Source organism: Panthera tigris, chromosome A1, assembly GCF_018350195.1.
Source record: "Panthera tigris isolate Pti1 chromosome A1, P.tigris_Pti1_mat1.1, whole genome shotgun sequence".
Classification (NCBI taxonomy): Eukaryota; Metazoa; Chordata; class Mammalia; order Carnivora; family Felidae; genus Panthera; species Panthera tigris.
The window spans coordinates 133009058-133028968 of record NC_056660.1 but is presented as its reverse complement, the minus strand read 5'-3'; the positions used below and the strand labels follow the sequence as shown (position 1 = coordinate 133028968).

General features: G+C 42.3%; 1 protein-coding gene across 2 annotated transcripts in view; it reads right to left on the bottom strand.

Moving 5' to 3' along the window:
• MAST4 (microtubule associated serine/threonine kinase family member 4) overlaps positions 1-19911 on the bottom strand; it is a 562621-nt gene that overhangs the window by 414853 nt on the left and 127857 nt on the right. For both annotated transcript variants that reach the window (XM_042987724.1, XM_042987722.1), the window contains exon 2: positions 2683-2836. In XM_042987724.1, coding sequence (XP_042843658.1) covers positions 2683-2836 — 154 coding nt within the window. The remainder of the gene's footprint in view (positions 1-2682; positions 2837-19911) is intronic.

The window sequence follows — 19911 nt, the reverse complement described above, 5'->3', positions numbered from 1 at the left end:
GGCTAATAAACATTTTTGAAAATTACATAACCTGAAATTTAATCATATAGAAGTATATATAAAAATGTAAAGGTGTATATAAAAAAATAAAACAGGGGCGCCTGGGTGGCTCAGTCGGTTAAGTGGCCAACTTTGGCTCAGGTTATGATCTCACGGTTTGTGAGTTCGAGCCCCGCGTCGGGCTCTGTGCTGACAGCTCAGAGCCTGGAGCCTGTTTCAGATTCTGTGTCTCCCTCTCTCTGACCCTCCCCCATTCATGCTCTGTCTCTCTGTCTCAAAAATAAATAAAAATGTTAAAAAAATAAAATAAAATAAAATAAAATAAAATAAAATAAAATAGACTGTATATATAGCACGCTAAGTTTTTAAGAGTAGGATTGCTAGAGCTATTGAGATTATGAAATGGGAATCAACTTCAGATTTTTTTTTTAAGCTGTAGGCCAAATTTCATGACTCAGGTCATTTATCTGCATCAAGAGCTATACCTCTGCATTGTTTTAAAGCTTTAAGTGTACTCCTCTAGCAAAAATTGGAGAGAATCATTACTGCCCCTCCTTTTGGTCAAAAATAGTATAACCAAAGTAAGTAAATTTCCTAAGTGAAATGAGTAAGGAAAGGGATGAGTCTTTTAACCATTAAGATTTAATTTCTCCACTTACAAAAAAGGGTTGGACTAAACAATGTTTAGGATCTCCCACTTAAAAAAGCAAATGGTCTCAATCTGTAAAGGAAAGCAAAGAAAAATATCCTCACAAGCGTTCAAAGAATATCAGTATAACTCAAGTATGAACATTTGCCTAAACTTAGTGAAGTGAAGCAGTCTTTGGTGAATTTCGTCCCCTTGGCCTGAGATCAATTTCACCCTGCAGTATGCCACAATGGGTCAAATGTTCTAAAGTCTACTGAGCCTATGACAGAATCCTTGCTGTTACCAGAAATTTATCTCTCAGAAGTCAAAATCCAGGATTCTCCAAAAAATGTGAATAACTCAACTTACTTTTCAGACCATTTAGGAACTGGCAGAGAAAACCTGTCATACACAGAGAAAACTCTGCTTTGGGACTTAATAATCCGTTTCTTGGGCCCCTGGGTGGCTCAGTCGCTTAAGTGCCCAATTTTTTATTTCAGCACAGGTCATGATCTCACGGTTTGTGAGACTGAGCCCTACATCGGGCTCTGTGCTGACAGTGTGGAGCCTGCTTGGGATTCTCTCTCTCCCTCTTGCTCTGGCCCTCCTCCACATGTGCATGCTCTCTCTCAAAAACAAACATATAAAGAATAATAAAATAAAAACCAGTTTGTCCAAAGATATTTATATTCACAGAAAAAGGCACTCAGAAAGAAAAAGAAATAACCTTCAGTGATTTAAAGTTGAATAATATGAAAAATTTATATGGTGAGTTACTTCAAAGCACTTTAAATTATCTTAGGCTGGCTATGTTTCAAGTCAATACAAGTGATTTGTGTTTTCTCTGTATTCGAAAAATTTTTAAATTAAATTTAACAACATGATTGAAAAATGGGTGAGAAGGAAAATAAAAGGATGAAAGCTGTGAAGACATTTCACAAATGATAAACGAACGTCCAATAAGCACATGCAAAGATGTTCAACACCACTTAAGTCATCAAGAACATACAAAATAAATCCCTGATGTGATATGACTATCTATCCATTAAAATGGCTAAAATCAAAAAACAACTCAATACCTGGCAATACCACAAGCTGGCAAGAATGCAGAGCAATTAGATTGCTCATCTGTCGCTGGTGGGAATGTAAAACGGTACAATTTTGGAAACAGTTTGGCAGTTCCTAATAAAGTTCAATATACACTACTGATGCATGCACCAACACAGATGAATCTTAAAAACATACTGAGCAAAAGAAGCCTGACACAAAAGAACATGTACGTTTGATTCTATTAATGTTAAATTCTCGAGGTAAATCGAATCTGCAGTGAGGAAAAGCAGATCGCTGGTCGCCTGGGGCCAAGAAATGAGGGAGGAGAGCAGGAAAGACAAAAACAGGGCACAGGAAAGGTTTTATATCTCGACTGTGGTGGTAGCTACGCTGGTGTATAAAATTTGCCGAATTGGGGCACCTGGGTGGCTTAATCAGTCAAGTCTTGATTTTGGCTGAGGCCATAATCTCACAGTTGGTGAGATCAAGCCCCACATGGTGCTCTGTGTTGACAGCGAAGAGACCCGCAGAGGTCTCTCTCTCTCTCTGCCCCTCCCCTGCTCTCTCTCTCAAAATACATAAACATTTAAAAAAGTAAATAAATTTGCCAAAATCTGTACACACACCTGCTTTAACAGGTCCCTTCTGTTGTATGTCAACTTTCTCAGTAAAATCCTCAATTTCAGAACACGTGCCCTCCTTAAGACCCATCACCCACTTAGCTTGTTAGGATGAGGACTGGTATAAATTAGTGATGAACCCCTGAATTCTATGCCTGACACCAGGAAGGAGTACACTGTTTGTTACCTAAGTGGAATTTAAATAAAAATTTGAAACAATAAAATTCTCAATTTTACTGCTCTCTGGATTGCATCAGATTTCACCAAAGGGTCTGCAGAGGGCCAGGCCCATTCCAAAGCAGGCCAATTTTCACACCACCTGGGAGGACGCGCCAGTGTGTCAAGGCAATTCCTCCTCTTGTGCGTCCGTCATTCAGGACTCACCTGTGAGAGCTCCTCCCAGGCTTCCCCGCCGCAGCTCTCGCCCGTCCTCACTCAGCTGTCTTTTAAACTTCAGTGACTTTGCAGGACCAGAAGTCACATCCGGGGTGCTGCATTTCCGAAACGGCATGGGCGGAGGTGACAGTATGTGGTCAAGCTGTAGAGACAAACACAGGGGCATCACAGGCTGAGGACACTCTCAACACCCACCAGCCCCCTTGCTTATCCTTCTCCAAATCCCTCTCTCCCAAGCCTGTTCCTAATGTGGTTACTTTAGAGAATTCAGGGTTTCACTATTGTGTCCTACATCTGGAGCACATTCTGGCGTACCGCAAAATCTCAACAGCAGTGACGTTTAAAGTGCGGGTCCCAACAAATTAGTGGGTCATGAAACCAAATTTAGTAGATCTAACCAGGATTTGTTTAAATGTAGCAGAAGTTGTTAGAGTCCAACAAAGGAAAAGCACAGTTTCATGAATCGCCTGATTAAGTTATACTTGTGTGTGTGTGTGTGTGTGTCCTTACTCACTGTGTAAGGTATATGTCTTTCTGTGGGCCATGATGTCTCTAAAAAATGAGTAGTATTGTTCTATAGAGAATCAATAGATCACTTCTTTAGTAGTTCACAAAAGAAAATCCACAGGCTTCTGGTGCTCACAGATACATGCAGGGAAGGGAAATTTCTAAGCACCGCATCCCTTAATGCAAATCAATACATCCCTATATCACTTTATAGCCTTTTAAAAGAAAACCTGTCACAAGAATCAGAGAAACTAAAATCACTTCAAGAGACAGCTTTCTACAAAAGAATCCCTTGTGTCACAACACTTATTTCAAGATCTGTCCTCCTTTTCTAAGAAAACCTTTCAAACTTGAATAGGGCCACATCTTCTAAAATGTTCACCTTCAGAGTATATATGCAATATATATATACATATACATATATATATATAGATGGTTACTGAGGACAAAAATACTCATTTGCATATACATCTATCCAGATGGTTATTAAGAACAAGAAAGGAGTACAAAAGGTATTCGTGGAAATTCCAAATGCCACAGAAAAAAACTTTGTAGAAATTTAAATTCAGACAAGACTTCAGTAGCGCTGCTCAAATCTGAGCATTTTTAGGGATGCTTCACTGAGATTTGCTTTGCTTTGTGTTCATGGGTAGAGAAACAGCTATCTGGTTATATCTGTCTGAATTTTTGCAGATTGGCACTATCATGGATCTATTTTGCCTACGTGGTGCAGCATACTCAAAACGATGGCACAAAAAGAAATTTAACCTTGCCTATGAGTAACTCCTCCCAAGCGCAGTGGGGTAAAACAGACCTTACTGGCTTAGCTCTTACAAGATGTGTGCTCCCCCAAGCTCACTGTATTCATTAGTAACACCCAACATCTGGGCTTCAAGCACTTGTCAGTAAGTAACCACCTCAAACTCAATACTGGTCCATTTCTTACTGTATTTCATGGCCACTTAGTATTATTGTGAGAGGTCCTCGAAAAACTAGCAGTGCCTCCACTCCAGGATCAAACCAGATCAGTAGGGAAAAGATCCCAGATTGTACTTTTGGAAGCTATTTGTTGAGTCTGCTGTTCATTACAACAGCATCCTACTTAGGACAGCCTCTAAGAAGGAATTGTATCGAATTTTAGATACTCTGGCCTCAAACCTTATGGACACAAAATTGGAGCAAGAGAACCCTGGACAGTGACACATCAGCTACTGGAAAACGCAGAAAGCAATCAGTGGTTCAAATGTGGTCTGATCATTATACAATGTAGAAGTTATTTTTGCCTCCTTCATGGCTCCATTTTATGCCTTTACTCTGTTTTTTTTTTCTTTTTTCTTTTTTCTTGGCAATGACAGTGAGCACCCGTATTCCCTTTACCACCTTTGCCATACTATCTTTGCTCTCTCTTCTTCTGTCTTCTCCCACACCCACACAGTGGAGAGTTGCACGCATTATGGATCTTCACCCCCCCCAAAACTTCAATATGCCTCTTCTGAGAACAAGGACATTCTCTTCAATTCTCCTACCCTGTATTACAGGTATCCTTTTAAGTGTCTCAAATCTTTCGTTATCACCTTGAATTATAAATAGTAGGGAAAATATAAAATAAGATTCTACCATGTGGACTCAATACTAGGAATTTGCTTCTGCCTTAAAAGGAAAGCTTGCAGCCACAAGGTGGCAATGTGTCACAGACATTCAACACAACGTTCCCCAATAGCCAGCTACTGGATCCCGTAAATGCATCCAGAACCCCTGAGAGTATCTGAGTGACTTAGAGTCCATTCCACTTAGTTATTTTCTCCCAATTACTAGTGGCAGCTGCATAAAATACAAATATTTAGTGTTTAAGGGTTCATCAACTTCTGCTACTTCTTTTTCACCTGAAGTTAAATTTTTCAGCTTGCAGAATTACAATTACTCTCTCTGGGGAAGAGTGTTATATCACAAGTTAACAGAGGGTGGAAAAATAAGAAGGAAGATAATTCCTAAGTAAGAATTATGTGATTTCCTTACATATTTCCAAACAAATGCAGGCGAGGAAGGAAATCAAGAAAAAAGTAAAAGAAAACAAACAAAAAAGAAAATCTATTTCATCACATATATAGCCATGAGCTATTAGTCCATAACCCGGCATTTCTAATCAGAACCGCAACCTCAAGAGGGGAGTATTATTTTAAATCTGGGAAAATGGAGTCAGTGAACTGTGAGGGCTGTCAACGTTTCAAACACAGTCTAAGGAGAAAAACCTGTAAGCGTAGCACCATGTTCCAGGATCCCATTTCCTTCTTCACATCAAATCACAATCCCAACAGGGCTCTCTCTAAATAGATCATTTTTCCAAATTTGCTGGCTTGTCAGGGGCTCAATGTTCTTTCTACAATTAGTCAAAGCTTCTCAAAATGGTCCACTGCAGCCCTGCGATTTCTTTTTCATTTTTTTTGTCCTGATTCAAACACTCATACTCCAATGGCAAATATTTCATCACACCCTAGAGCTTATGGTAGACATCAAACTTATCACTTCAGACACAGCCTTTTAAAGGATTCCTGTTTAATGTTTTCCAACTTTTCCAAACTCCCCACGTCTTTATACTACAGGAAGCTCAGCTAACGACAGAGCTGGTCTTTAAACCAAACAATGAAGCCTGAACTTATCATGCCTGCTTCACAGACTTCTAATTTTTGTCACCAAGCAGACAATGCATTCCTATCAAGAGATAGCCCTCTTCCCTTGTCACATACTTACCTAGTCGCTGCTAGCCACAAACTAGCCTGCAAAGACACATTCTCCAGAAACACAACCTTACCTCATTCGCCAATAGCAAATATTGATTTGTGGTGGATCCCATTTGCTCAAAACTTCCCAGTTTAGTTTTCTCATCCTCCTGCAGTTCCAAGGACCACAAAACAGTTTGAAGAGGTCCGGTGGCATATCATGAAATGTCGAAGTCAGACAGATAGGGACCAAACACACCACATACATGTCAACAACTTCTGTTGCTAGCAGTCTATCACAGGAAGCATGGAAGCATCTTAGAGAACAAAGGGTGTACAGAAGCTATAATACAACTACTAGAAGTCTGATGCACATTTAGTGCAAAGTTTCCAAAATTCTCAGTCCTATTGAGAAGCTTATCACCAGAACTCCGCATCTGTGTTTTTTGAGTTTATCACCTCCATTCACTGTTGGCTGTTTACAATGCTCAGGCTGAAAAAAAGAGAAGAACCCATCACTGTCACAATATGGCTTCTACCATCAGTGAAAATGAATTAAAAGTACAGGTAGGAGCGCCTGAGTGGTTCAGATGGTTAGGCATCCAACTCTTGATTTCAGCTCAGGTCATGATCTCCCAGTTGGTGGAATCGATTCCCGAGTAGGGCTCTGTGCTGACAGCATAGAGCCTGCTTGGGATTGTCTCTCTCCCTCTCTCTCTCTCTCTCTCTACCCCTCCTCCACTCATGCTCTCTCTCTCTCTCTCAAAAAATAAATTGAATGAATGAATAAATAAATAAAATGAATGAATGAATGAATGAATGAATGAAAATACAGGTAAAGGCAAATTACCAAGGAATCTTGATCTTATTTTTAGTGTCTCTGCCATCCCCACCACCACCATCTCCAAACACAGACCATGGGTTTATTCTTCTATGGCTACAGCCCCCAGGAGTACTGTCCTCTCTTTCTAAAAGGGCATATCCAAACTTTCAATGAACATTCAACTTGCAGCCTTCTTAACTATTTTCTCCAACCTCCCCTCCAGATACACTCACACTCGAGCACACAAGTTCTCTAATTCACAGTTTCTACACCATCACAGTGATCATATGGACATAAACCCGTTTTTCCATTTTCAGGAAATTGCAAGTCCTTTTATCTAGCTAGTCAAGTCACAAACCTTACAATTATTCTGAACTTCTGTGTTCACTCCATATCCAATTCCTCTAAACTAACCTCCAAAATACACATATGCAGAATCCAATCACTTCCCCATTCCTACTGCTACCAAGCTTATCCCTGCCAGCCAGATGCTCCACATTGTCTGTTGGGGTCCTCCGGCCTCCCCTTCCCCTCACCCAGAGCAAAACCCAAAGTCCTGGCAATGCCCTACGGGTCCTTCCACCTCTACTCACAAGTCTCTGATCCCACCTACTATTTCACTTGCTCCACCTTGGCCTGTTACTGCACCTCGGTGCTCCAGGCATCTTCCCACCCAGCACCCTTACCTTGAGCATGGCCTCTGCTTGAGACTCACTCCAGATATTAGCTATCATGCTCTGCCCCCCCCCCATCAAACTCCCACCCTCCAGGTCTCTATTCAATAGTCAGTCTTCCATGGGGGGTTCTCCAACTGCTTTGTGTAAAACAGCATGCCCACTGCTTCGTTCCCTTCTTTATGTTTCTTTTTAGCATCTCTCACCCCATGTTAGATCTTCTATATTTGTTTTCCTTCTCCCACTAGATCCTAAGTTGCATGAAATTACATACTAGTCTGTTCCATTTGTCCACTGCTCTACATAAAAGGCACCATGTAAACATTGGTTGAAAGAACAAATGAATGGCAATCTCTGGTATTTCATTTAAAATATAACCAAAAAACAAAGACCACGTACAATTAACAGTTTTTACTGTTGGACAAAGCTGAATAAGATTACATTAAATGTTACTCAAGGTGAAAATGCTAACTGCAGTCCACAGCATTTTGACAAAATTGAACGTTTCATGTATGAAAAAGACCCTGAGGTTATAGCAAACGTCACCTTTTTAAAGAATCTTTCTATATACAAACTAATATGCTAATTTTTTTTAACACCGCTGCCTCTGAAGGTGATTTCTAAATAATGAATTATGCGGCCTCTTAACTATATCCTAACGAGCATATTCAGTTGTGTCTATCAATCCAAGCCTTTCCCTACACTCTCTTCTCTTTGCTGTAATTCCCCATTCATTCCCAAGATGTGGGACATGCATTTTAAAGACCCATCCAGAATGCATGTGCCCTAAGGCCAAAGTTCATTAGTTCACCTGGATCATCAATGTCACTTGCATACACAATGAGGCTCACCAGTAGTCTTTTTTATGCTAAAAAAAAAAAAAAAAAGAAAGCACAGAAAAGAAAAGAGTAAGAGACTGACTAGTAACATGGGGTTATGAAGACCAGGTTCAGTTATTCTGTTTCTTGATATTAAATATTCTAAGAAACTTAAGGTATGAAATGAATAATTAACAAATTGCATAGACTATGCTTATAATCTTAATTACCTGTTCTACTGCCTCCATCCAAAAAGGAATCAAATGAGCAACCCGAACTGACTGTACTTCACAGGGTTTTATTTACTTTTAAACCAAAACCTATAAACAACATTTTAAAATTTGACAGAATAGAGTTCTATCTTTAAGACAGTCATTACCATATTCATACTAATTTCGCAGTAGTTAGAAAAGTCAACGTTTACCATCCTAATTAAGACAATTAACTATTTCTATGCTCGTTTCCTCACCCACAAAACGTTAGTAGTAATACTATCTCCTGTGGTTGTTGTGGAGATTAAAAGAATTCCTATACGCACTTAAAACATGCACAGAACATAGTAAGTGTAGAATAAATGTTAGCTGCGCTGGTTATTGAAATTGCCATAGAGGAAGTCACCTCATTCGCAAACATCTCTGCATGTGTACTTCATCACAAATGGTTTGCAAGGAAATTAAACGGATTACGATTTTACTGAGTTGTCTTACTTTTCTTTATGGCTCAGAGGAGAACTTGGCTTGTACTGCTTTACAATTATTTCCAGCTGTGGTTCTCAAGCTATAGGGTGTTCAGCGTGCATGAGGCACAGCTGTATGGAAGGAGCCTAACCCAAATCTGAACTCTCAGGGGCAGCATCACAGTGCCATGCCTTGGCCAAACTACTTGACTCCTCTCTCAAGTATGAGCCTAAGAGGTGGGGAGGATACAGGTGGATAATGAATGAAAAGGGCTTAACACAGTGCTTGGCACGTTAAAGCACTCATTAACTAAGAATGCTGCCCATAACTGTCACCGTAGCTCAGCTCAAGTTCCGCTTTCTCTCAGCTTGTTGACTGGTAAAGCATACAGCTTTCACCTGACCCTTCTGAATGGCACCTCTGAATTCTTACCTCTATTCTACACTATTCAAATCGAGAAGAAACATTTCACAGGCTCACCACTGCATGAAGAATATGCAACCTTCCTTTCCCCAGCATCTTAAAATCTAACTACACAGACTGAGTCAGACACTGACTGAGCTACCATCTTGGACCATGCTGCAGGGGGGCCCATTTATTTTGCTGACTCTCATTGTGGACTGTGCCACCCAGAATGCATGTTTCCATTTAATGATACTGTAAGAAACAGCCATGGAAGTTCTGCATGTATCAACAAGTGAGGAAGGACCTCTAGTGCCCTCCGTGTCAAGAATCCTCTTAATGAAACAATTCTGTTAAGCAGTTATGTGCCAAGTTTGCCTCTGGGCGCGACAGCAGACAAAACTCCCTGCCGACCAGAAGCTTCTTTCTGGTTGGTGAGATAGAAACCTGGAGAAAAGCTGTTAGGTTCTCTGCAGTACTATCAAGTGTGCTTCTGCTGGCTTATAGTCTGCTTGTACCCTGGAAACCCCACACAATTCATTACAGTTCTCTCATTCAACCGCCAGAAATCACAGGGCAAAGCCTGGGCAGCCCATCACGACCAACTGTGGTAGGTCCAATCTCCATCAAGACTTCCATGGGCCCGGTTGCTGCACAAACTTCACTCTGGATTCCACTTTACCCTCTGCTGCGGACCGTTTGTGTTCCCCCCAAATTCATATGTTGAACACTAACCCCTGTGTGATGGTGTTTGGGGGCAGGACCACTTGGAAGTGATTAGGTCACGAAAGTGGAGTCATCTTGCATAGCATTAGCCCATTATACACGAGATCTCACAGAGCTCTCTTGCTTCCTCAACCAAGTGACGACAGAGCTAGAACTTCTATAAACAAGGAAGCAAACCCTCATCAGACACCACATCTGCCAGGGGCTTGCTCTTGGGCTCAGCAGCCTCCAAGAGGATACAGGTGGATGAGAAATAAACTCTGAGAAATAAACGGTTGCTTATAAGCCAACCAGTGTATGGTACGCTGTTGCAGTAGGTGGGATGGACTGAAACATCCTCTTTAGCAGTGTTTTCCAGGTGGCGGTGATTGTGCCACCAAGGGGCACATTTGGCTATGTCTCATTTTAGCTTCTCTCAACTTAAAAGGAGTAGAGGATGCCACTGATAGCTACTAGCTGGAGAGCACAGGTGCTACTGAGCACAGGACAAGGTACAGAAGAGCCCCCAGCCGGAAAGAATTATCCAGCATAAAATGTCAATCACGTTGCCGTTAAAAAATGCTGTCATATCCGCGCTTTTCATGTGTGCATCTTTACCTGTGTTTTAAGTTATTCATCTTGCTGAGTGATGTATTATTTCAGGTCATCTTAAAACCTTGTAAGAACAAGAAAAGGGACAGAGGCAGAGCACAGATGGAATCGTAGCAAAAAGTGATCATGTCAACAAGTTTGTTAAGCAAATAATTTTCCCAGCCACTCTCATTTACCCAACCTAGTTCGCTGTTTACTGCAATTCAGTTTCTCAAGTGAACACCATGTTTTGAAAAATAATACATCAATCGAACATATTTAAACTGGGAGATGTACTAGATACCAGTATCATTTTCCATCTTCAGTTTTTAATTAATTCTTTGAATCACAAACTTCAATTAGCAAAATAGAAAGTGTTTCAGAAACAACCTAAAATACATTATTAGATCAAACTACAATGGCATTCACCTAAACAGAGCACACCACTGGCTTCATCTCTTATGAGAATTGATTTTCTTTCTTCTCTTCTGAGAGAAATATGTAAATTAGCACTTTGATAGCACTATCCCACTTTTGTCTGTCAACTCAACTTCAAGAAAGTCAATTCCTTTGCTTATGAACATCTCTAAACACACACACACACACACGCCTCACCAGCAATATTATCAGTCCCAAGGACAGAGCACCACACAGCAGGCATTGAACTGTGATGTTTACATTAAGCAATAAATTCAATAGCCCACAGATGTAAAAAAAAAAAAAAAAAATCTAATTTTATGTTAGTTTTTTTAAACGTAGCACTTTGCAAACTTCAGTTTAGGAACCATGACATTGGGGAAAGCACAGGGAATATACTGATTTGACTTTGCATATGTATCACCTGTTTTCCTGTCACTTTAATATTCTCGATGCTTCTCTGACCTTTATTTAGGGATCTGCTCTATGCCTGAAACTGTTTACTTATCTAAAGTCATTAAATTCCCCTGGTAGCATCATGTCTCCATCAGCGACGTAACTCAAGATTCAGACCACAATTAACAAAGCAGGAAGAGAATACACTCCTCAACTCTCAACTATCCACCATTTCAAGTCAGAGGGGAGGGGAACCTGGCTGGCTCAGTTGGTGGAGCATGTGACTCTTGATCTCAGGGATGTAAGTTCAAGCCCCATGTTGGGTATGGAGATTACTTAAAAATAAAATCCTAAAAAACAATCAAGTCAGAGGGAAAATTCTCATGACTCCACGAAATTTTACATTATGTGCCTACTTTCCCCTCTGGCAGAGGGAGTAGACCTCCAAGGAGGTACTATTATTATTCCCATTTTACCAATGAGGAAATATATTCAGTAAGATTAGCCCCTCCACACTAATCAACTTCTCAGGCAGTACACAAAAGCAATCAAGCCCAAGATTTCTGACTCCAAAGCCCAAGTTTCTTCCACTGTTCCTAAAAGCCTCAGAGAGGGGCACGCAGAGCAAAGCACACGAAGCCCCAGAAAGTAAAGGTTAATTTCCTCTTCCATCTCTGATCCAAGAAGACTCCCTAGAGAAGAATAGATCTTAGGCTTTGATGTCAACCAATCTGAATGGTCTAGTTCTATCCTAATTGGCAGTCTACAAAAGAAGTTTCCAGGGCTTCCGCAGCTGAAATTCTTGAGTCAGAGTTATAGAATCACAAAATATTAGCAGTAGAATGGATCTAAAAATCACCTGTAGTCTAATTTTCTGCTTTTTGCAAGACTGAGGCCCTGACAAATCAAGCCAACCACCCAGGTTTACAAAGATAGATCGTGTATGAATGCAGACCAGAACCCAAATTTCCAGACCTACAACCTATTGCCTATGACAGCCGACCTATCACACTCTTACGTACTTTGCCTCCTGCAACCTGATATTCACCATCCTAATTGATTTGTATGATTTTCTATGGCTTTTTATTCATACGTGCTCTATTAACCCAAGATTGTTTTAAATATGTTTTTTTTTTAACGTTTATTTATTTTTGAGACAGAGAGAGACAGAGCATGAACGGGGGAGGGTCAGAGAGAGGGAGACACAGAATCTGAAACAGGCTCCAGGCTCCGAGCTGTCAGCACAGAGCCCGAGGCAGGGCTTGAACTCACGGACCGTGAGATCATGACCTGAGCCGAAGTCGGCCGCTTAACGGACTGAGCCACCCAGGTGCCCCTAAATATATGTTTTAACCAAATGTCTACTATGGACTAGGCACTGGGCTAAGGACTGAAAAACCGAGAACAGAATGGACAGTTGCCTTCCTTAGGGCACTTCTACCCAAGTGTAGGAGGCAGACACAAAAACCCAACCATCAAAAAACATGACCAGTACAAGGATGGACTGGGTATTAGGGACTACAAGTGGCTTTGAACAGAGCTATGGTTGGGCACCTAATTTATTTCTTTTCTGTGTTGGTTGAAAATGCTGTTACCACTTCTTGCCTGAAATGTGGCAGGTGGGGGGAGGGCGTGACTTGTATATACTCGCACAGACTATGGTCTTCTCAGATACTCAGATGCCAGTCCAGATGCAGCACAGAGTGGTATGTAAACACTTGCTAATTTTGTTTTTGGGTCGGGACTTTTCAAACTCAACCAACTTGTCCTCAGGTTCACCACCTGCACCACACAGCATGACTAGAACTTTTCTGGTCCTCATCATCTATCCTTCCTGAGGCACAAACTGCCCACCATGGGCCAGATGCTGTAGGAATAGCGCAGGGCATCACTTCCTACTTCCTGAGAGGATCAACAGAGGAGAGGAAGAAGACAGCAGTTTGAGGCAAGCCCACAGCCAGGAGGACATTCAGCCATGTGGCCACGTAAGGGAGATCCAATTATAATTTCATCTATAAAATAAGGATAATTCTATCTCCCTCACAGCATTTCTGTGGATTAAGTTAACATATCGATATGGAAAGCTCCTGGCAAGAGAAGACACGCAAATGTTTCTTCTCTTCCCCCTTCCTTCTCTTAACCTAGTTCATTTTCTGAGGACCATAAAAAGGTTATCAAGCACTAGCACTTCTTTTCAAGTAACATCTATTAAGGCTAAAAATAAACTTTATACAAGTTTCCGGGGTGGGGGTGGGGGGGAGGACTTCAAAATGTGCTCTCCTTGTAAAATAATGTTTAAGCTCTTTACCTGAACAAACATATAAATTAATATTCATTTCATGTTTTCGCATTAAGAAGAAAAACGGGATGTTTGAGCAAGTCTACATGGATAGCAGCAGCAAACCAAACTCTGACCCAAGCGGCAAAAATAAATATTGTTAAGAAAAGTATTCCCAAGAATCATGAGTCATGAGTCCTCAGAAGTCAGGAGGCTTCCGTCACCTGGTTAGACAGAAACCATTTAGAAGGACGGAAGAACAGTCACTGAGAAACTGGAAAATAGAGACCTTGAAGGAGGGCTCTGGGGATGGGGGTGGTGAGGTCATGCTCACTATTTTTAGCAGCTTTATTTCTTCTTCAAGAGGGAAAAAAAATAACCCAGAAACATGAGGGAAATGGAGAAGAAAGAGAAAGAAAGGATGGAGGGAGAAAGGGAGGGAGAGGAAGCTGGAAAGAGGAGTAAGTGATGTGGCAAGAGCTCTGGGGAAGTCACTGCCCTGTCGGCCCCCACTCAGCAGGCTGAGTCTGCTTCTCAATAACTAGTCCCTGGCGTGTGCCCTTGGAACTCAAGGTCTGGGGGCTGCCTTGTGCCCAGGGCTTCACTCTGACTGACTCTTGCCTCTGAAATGCAGGCTACTGGGGACCAGATCCCACTACGGCACTGGGTCTCAGGGCTTCCTGTCTGTGGCCTGATGAACTGCGACACTTTGGCCCTGCCTCTACTGGGAAGATTTAGGTTTTGCTTTGTAAGTTTAAATAATGGTGCCAATATCCCAGATTCCCTTTGTCCAGTTTACACCTTCATAGGGTTCAACCCCAAGCCGATGTCCACTACCTAAACTCCCCAGTCCTCAAGAGTCAGGCCAGGTATAACCTACCAGCCCCCCAGGGGAACAGGAACTGGAGTTCTCAAAGGAGAAGGAGAAAATGCCAGAGAAAGAGGTATAAAGGGATAAGGAAAGGGGTAGGAGATGCAACAAGAGACACAAGAAGGACAAAGGAGACAATTAACAGCTTGGTAGATACTGCAGAAAATGCATCATCTTACCTTTTCTTCCTTTTCTACTGTTCACGTGGGTCAGAAATCCTCTGATCACTCCGATCCTCTGATTACAGATCACACTGTCATCGGAAACTCTGACTGGCTGACCAACCATCCCTGGAACCTCCTAACATGTTTGTACCTACTCTTCAAAGAAGAATGGGAGTCCTCTGCTCTGATCCCCTCCTTGCTTCCCAGGAAGAAAACTCTTCTCCAGGTTACAAGAGCAAAAAACAAATCAGGAGATTCCCAGCAACTATACGAAATCGAGGAAAGAAAAGATGTTGCCTTTGGGTACAGGTTCACAATTCTGCTAAAGGAAGCATTCACCAGAAGCCACCATGTAATAAAAACAGACAAAAGAGAATTCCAAAAGAGGAATCCCTTGAGTTCTCAAAACAGTCCCGAAGGATTGGGTAGAGTTCCACTAATACAATCCACACAGCAACCAAGAAGGGCTGAAAAGGTCTGAGTTTCATCAGGTTTTGTTTTTTTTTTTTTTTAACCTGGTCTGTAAACAATAATTCTAAAACTACTATTTTAAATATAGCTAATGTGAGCCAAAAAAAAAAAAAAAAAAAAAGGAAGCAATTCTCTCTTCCCATCGAAGAACAAAAACAAAACCAGGCAATACACAAGAACTCCCAGGAAGCTCCTGACAAGCTAGAGTGCCAAGCGGTCCCCACCTAGGAAAGCACGCACACACGGATATCTGACCATGTCTGAAATTGACTTGGCCAATGAACCCAGGAAGCAACTTCATAGTCAGCATCTGACCCAGCCTGGCTGCCACATCCCAGGTCTTTATTTCTCCACTCTTGCCAGAGACTCACAGGCAGAAGGGAGAAGGGCTCTGCATTGAACACACGTGGATCTAAAGACTGGAGTCAAGGACATGCAAGTTAAGGCAACTTTCATGTCTGGGTTTGAAATCTACCTGAGAACAGAGCAACCCCTCCACAGGTGGAGTCAGTGCCTCCTTTCAAAAAAATCTACAGTTCTCGTATCATCTTCTTTCATTAAGTTTCTACACATATGGGTAAAAGCATATGGGAAAAGCTGTACACTTACCTCACTGAAACTACACTGTTATGTATAAACCCTCATTCAAGTAACATCTTCTTTCACTGATATGTTTGTAAATGTACGTGTAGAAGCACGTGGGAATAGATCTATTCTTACCTCAGTGAAGCTGCACAGCATATAATGCATGTTTCAGGTAACACCTCCTTTCATGAAGATGTGTTTGCAAATATATGTTAGAAGCAGGTGGGAATACCTGCACGTTTAACTTATCGAATCTATACTGTGAACAAACCTTCTTTAAAGTAACCTGTTCTTTCACGAAGATGAAACTTTGTAAAGTTACATGTACAAGCTTATGGGAATAGCTTCATGCCTAATACATGGAAAGTACACTGTATAAATTTTCAAAAAAAAGTCCACGGCTCTCATCGGTAGGTAAATTAGATTTCTTCTCCTTACACGGGGACTTTAAACAATGAATTCCTCCATGTAAGTGTTTATTGAAAGATTAACAGGGGCGCCTGGGTGGCGCAGTCGGTTAAGCGTCCGACTTCAGCCAGGTCACGATCTCGCGGTCTGTGAGTTCGAGCCCCGCGTCAGGCTCTGGGCTGATGGCTTGGAGCCTGGAGCCTGTTTCAGATTCTGTGTCTCCCTCTCTCTCTGCCCCTCCCCCGTTCATGCTCTGTCTCTCTCTGTCCCAAAAATAAATAAAAAACGTTGAAAAAAAATTAAAAAAAAAAAAAAAAAAAAAGAAAGAAAGATTAACAAAAGCCAGCTGGCAACAAACGGAAGCAGAACTCTCACTTACAAGGCCACACCTACTGGACTCATCTGATCAGTGGAGCTCCCGTCCATGTGTACTGTCCCTGCTCCCAGGAGCCGGGCTGCACCTGCCCACCAGGGCTATGGGTTTGGTCTTCCCATTTCACATATTCCTCTAATGGCTGCAGTCACACCCTACTGCTGAGAGGACCCAACTCTCACCGAGCTCAAACCACCACAGCCCTCAAGGTCTGTCCCTGCCCTTCACCGTTCACTGCTATCCCAGGGATCAGCAAACTATATCCCACATGCCAAATAAAAGTGAACTGGACTACAGCCATGCTTCATTTACATACTGTCTGCATTCCACCTGGCACAGCAGAGTTGAACAGTCGCCACAGAAACCATGTGGCCCTCAAAACCTCAAACATTGGCTCTCTGGCCCTTGACCAAACAAGTTTGCCAGTGCCTCATTTCTTCCATAAATTTACCAAGCATTTACTATGTGTCAAGCACTGTGCCCTGTGGAGAGAACAGTAAGCAAAGCCAAGTCCCCTTCTTCAGGGGGGCTAGGGCTGTAAAGAAGCAGCAGCACGATATGGGACAGGATGTGGGACACTGCATCATGTGGGCAATGAAAGGAGGATGTCACTGAAAGGGGCCCATATGAACAGCAACCTGAGGGATGGAGAGGAGGGAGCCGCATCAGGGCCCTAAGTGAGAATGAGCTCAGCACATCTGAGTAAAAGCAAGAAAAGTGGCTGGACAAGGTCCCCTTTCCCTACAGTCCCCATCCACTCACCCTTCCTCCAGCTAGGCACAGCTCTTGCCACATGCCAGGGACCATGCTATCTGCTTTAAGCACAGATCTCATCTCACCTTTAAGACCACTTTCTGACATGGTCTTGTTTCCATCCCCATTTTACAGGTAAGGAAACTGAGGCTTAGGGAGCTTAAGTGACTTAGCCAAGCTATTGAGCTAGGGGCCAATGAAGACGGAGATCCATGGCTAGCTGTGAGACCCAAGGTCCTCCTATATTGTTTCCCATCCCACCTTTGTACAGACAGCATGGGCTCTAGCACCTAGGTACGGACCAGCAGCTTGACTTTCCTGCTGTAGCTGGCCCAGGCTGCGGGCCACCTGGATGGAGGCAAGAGGCTTCACTGAGCCTGCTTCCTTTTCCACTCTCTGTTTCTATAGTCCATGTTTTCACTGAACTTCCCTACCCCATCCACTCCTAATGCTATAAAAGCCTCCAAACAAATCCACTGACCCATGGAAGGCTGACAGAGGCAAGGAAATAGCTTGCAAAATAAGGAAGGAGAAAGGGAATTAATATTTACAGACGGTCTCTACGTGCCAGACACTAATGCACAAAGTGCTCACTTTATTTCTGGGAGATGATGCTTCATGAAAATATCAAAGGAGAAAAATACAACTTCCACAATGCAGTTTTTGGCATTCCACAATGCAGGACCTGCTTAAGGAGTCTCCAGAACAGACAAAATAAAAATTTTAAATCAGCACATATTACTATACTGTGCTCCTCAGAATTCATCATCCAATGTCCTGAGACAAGATATACAGCAACTTCCTATTCTTTCCAACCTCAATTATGTTCTCAGACACTTCCACCTTGTTTTCTCTGCCTCCTTTAAGAATTTACATCAGGGGCGTCTGGGTGGCTTAGTCACTTAAGCATCCAACTCTTCATTTCAGCACAGGTCATGGTCTCACAGTTTGTGAGATCGAGCCCCGCTTTGGGCCCTGAGCTGACAGCATCAAGCCTGCTTGGGATTGATTGATTGATTGATTCATTCATTCATTCATTCTCCCCCTCTGTCTCTCCCCCCCTCCCTCCCTCTCTGCCCCAGCTCCAAGCTCTCTCTCCCTCTCTCAAAAAATAAACATTTCTTAAAACAGAATTTACATCAGAATGTAATGCTTTACAATGCAATGCAACTTACAATGCTTTACAATTTACAATGCGGGTGATTAATCCTAAAGCAACCATCTCCCCAAACACACACTTGGACCCCAGAGGCCTGGAAGCAAGGAGTGGATTGCCCAAGCATTCCCAAAACAGATACGTGGATTGTGTAGGCTCCCATTGTAGCCCCTCAAGAGAGACTACTACTAAGAAACCTAGCAATCATTCACAACAAAGTTCCAAAGCGGCATACACGAGACAGTGAGGAGGACTCCTCCATAAATGCTACCAACAAAAACCGCAATGGGAAGAATGGCCAAAGTAAGTGAAATTAACTCTCCTTGCTCAAAGGAAAACAATTACAAGATTGCTTTGCTAATTGTTTTATTTTACCATTTACACAAGAAAATAATCCTATTCTTAGTTACTATGTCTGCTGCCCCTCTGAATCCTCATCTCTTATCTGCTCCCCCAAAACTGAGCAAAAGGCTTGACACAGTCAACCCATAGCATGTGTTACAGACATAAATGCCTACTTATACCTGAGGGTATTACTAGCTGTAAGTAACCTAAGGAGTTAAGAGATGCACTACTGGGGCACCTGGATGGCTCAGTCGGGTAAGCATCTGGCTTCGGCTCAGGTCATGATCTCACAGTTTGTGAGTTCGAGCCCCGCATCCGGCTCTGTGCTGACAGCCTGGAGCCTGAAGCCTGCTTCGGATTCTGTCTCCCTCTCTCTCTGCTCCTCCCCTGTTCACACTGTGTCTCTCTCTCAAAAATAAATAAAAACATTTAAAAAATAAAAAATGTAAAAGAGATGCACTACTGACAGGCATCTGGTTAAGCTCCGACTCTTGATTTCAGCTCAGATCATGATCTCACAGTTGGTGGGTTCGAGCCCCACATCGGGCTCTGCACTGACAGTGCAGAGCCTGCTTGGGATTCTCCCTCCCTCTCTCTCTCTCTCCCTCCAAATAAACAAACTTTAAAAAAAAAAAAAGATGCACTATTGAGAGGGAAGGGAAGGGAGGGTGAAGCAAGGTTAAAATCCCTCCATTCATGGAATAGGATAGGAGGATGAACTATGTGAAAAATGCCATGGAGCTGGGGTAGGAAGGGCCCAGGTATTCTGTATGCGCTGTTGCTCTTTCTTCCTGATATACCCCTCTCCCCTTGTCAGTCCAAGAATTCCTGTCCCAACAAGGATAGAAGTCAAGGAAAGTAAACAAAAATTGGCCTCAACTCCAAGAACAGGACACACATGTGGATAAACAGGTTGGCAGCAGACAGCAAAGACCAAATTACCTGGAAGGGAAAATTAACTTTACGTTGACGTTGCTTATAAATGATATTGCACCCAGAATGGGAAGCCATGCACCATTTCCTCATTTCCAAAATGACTAAGAATATAGGAAAATAACAGGAAAGTCAGCTCTCAGAATCATTTTT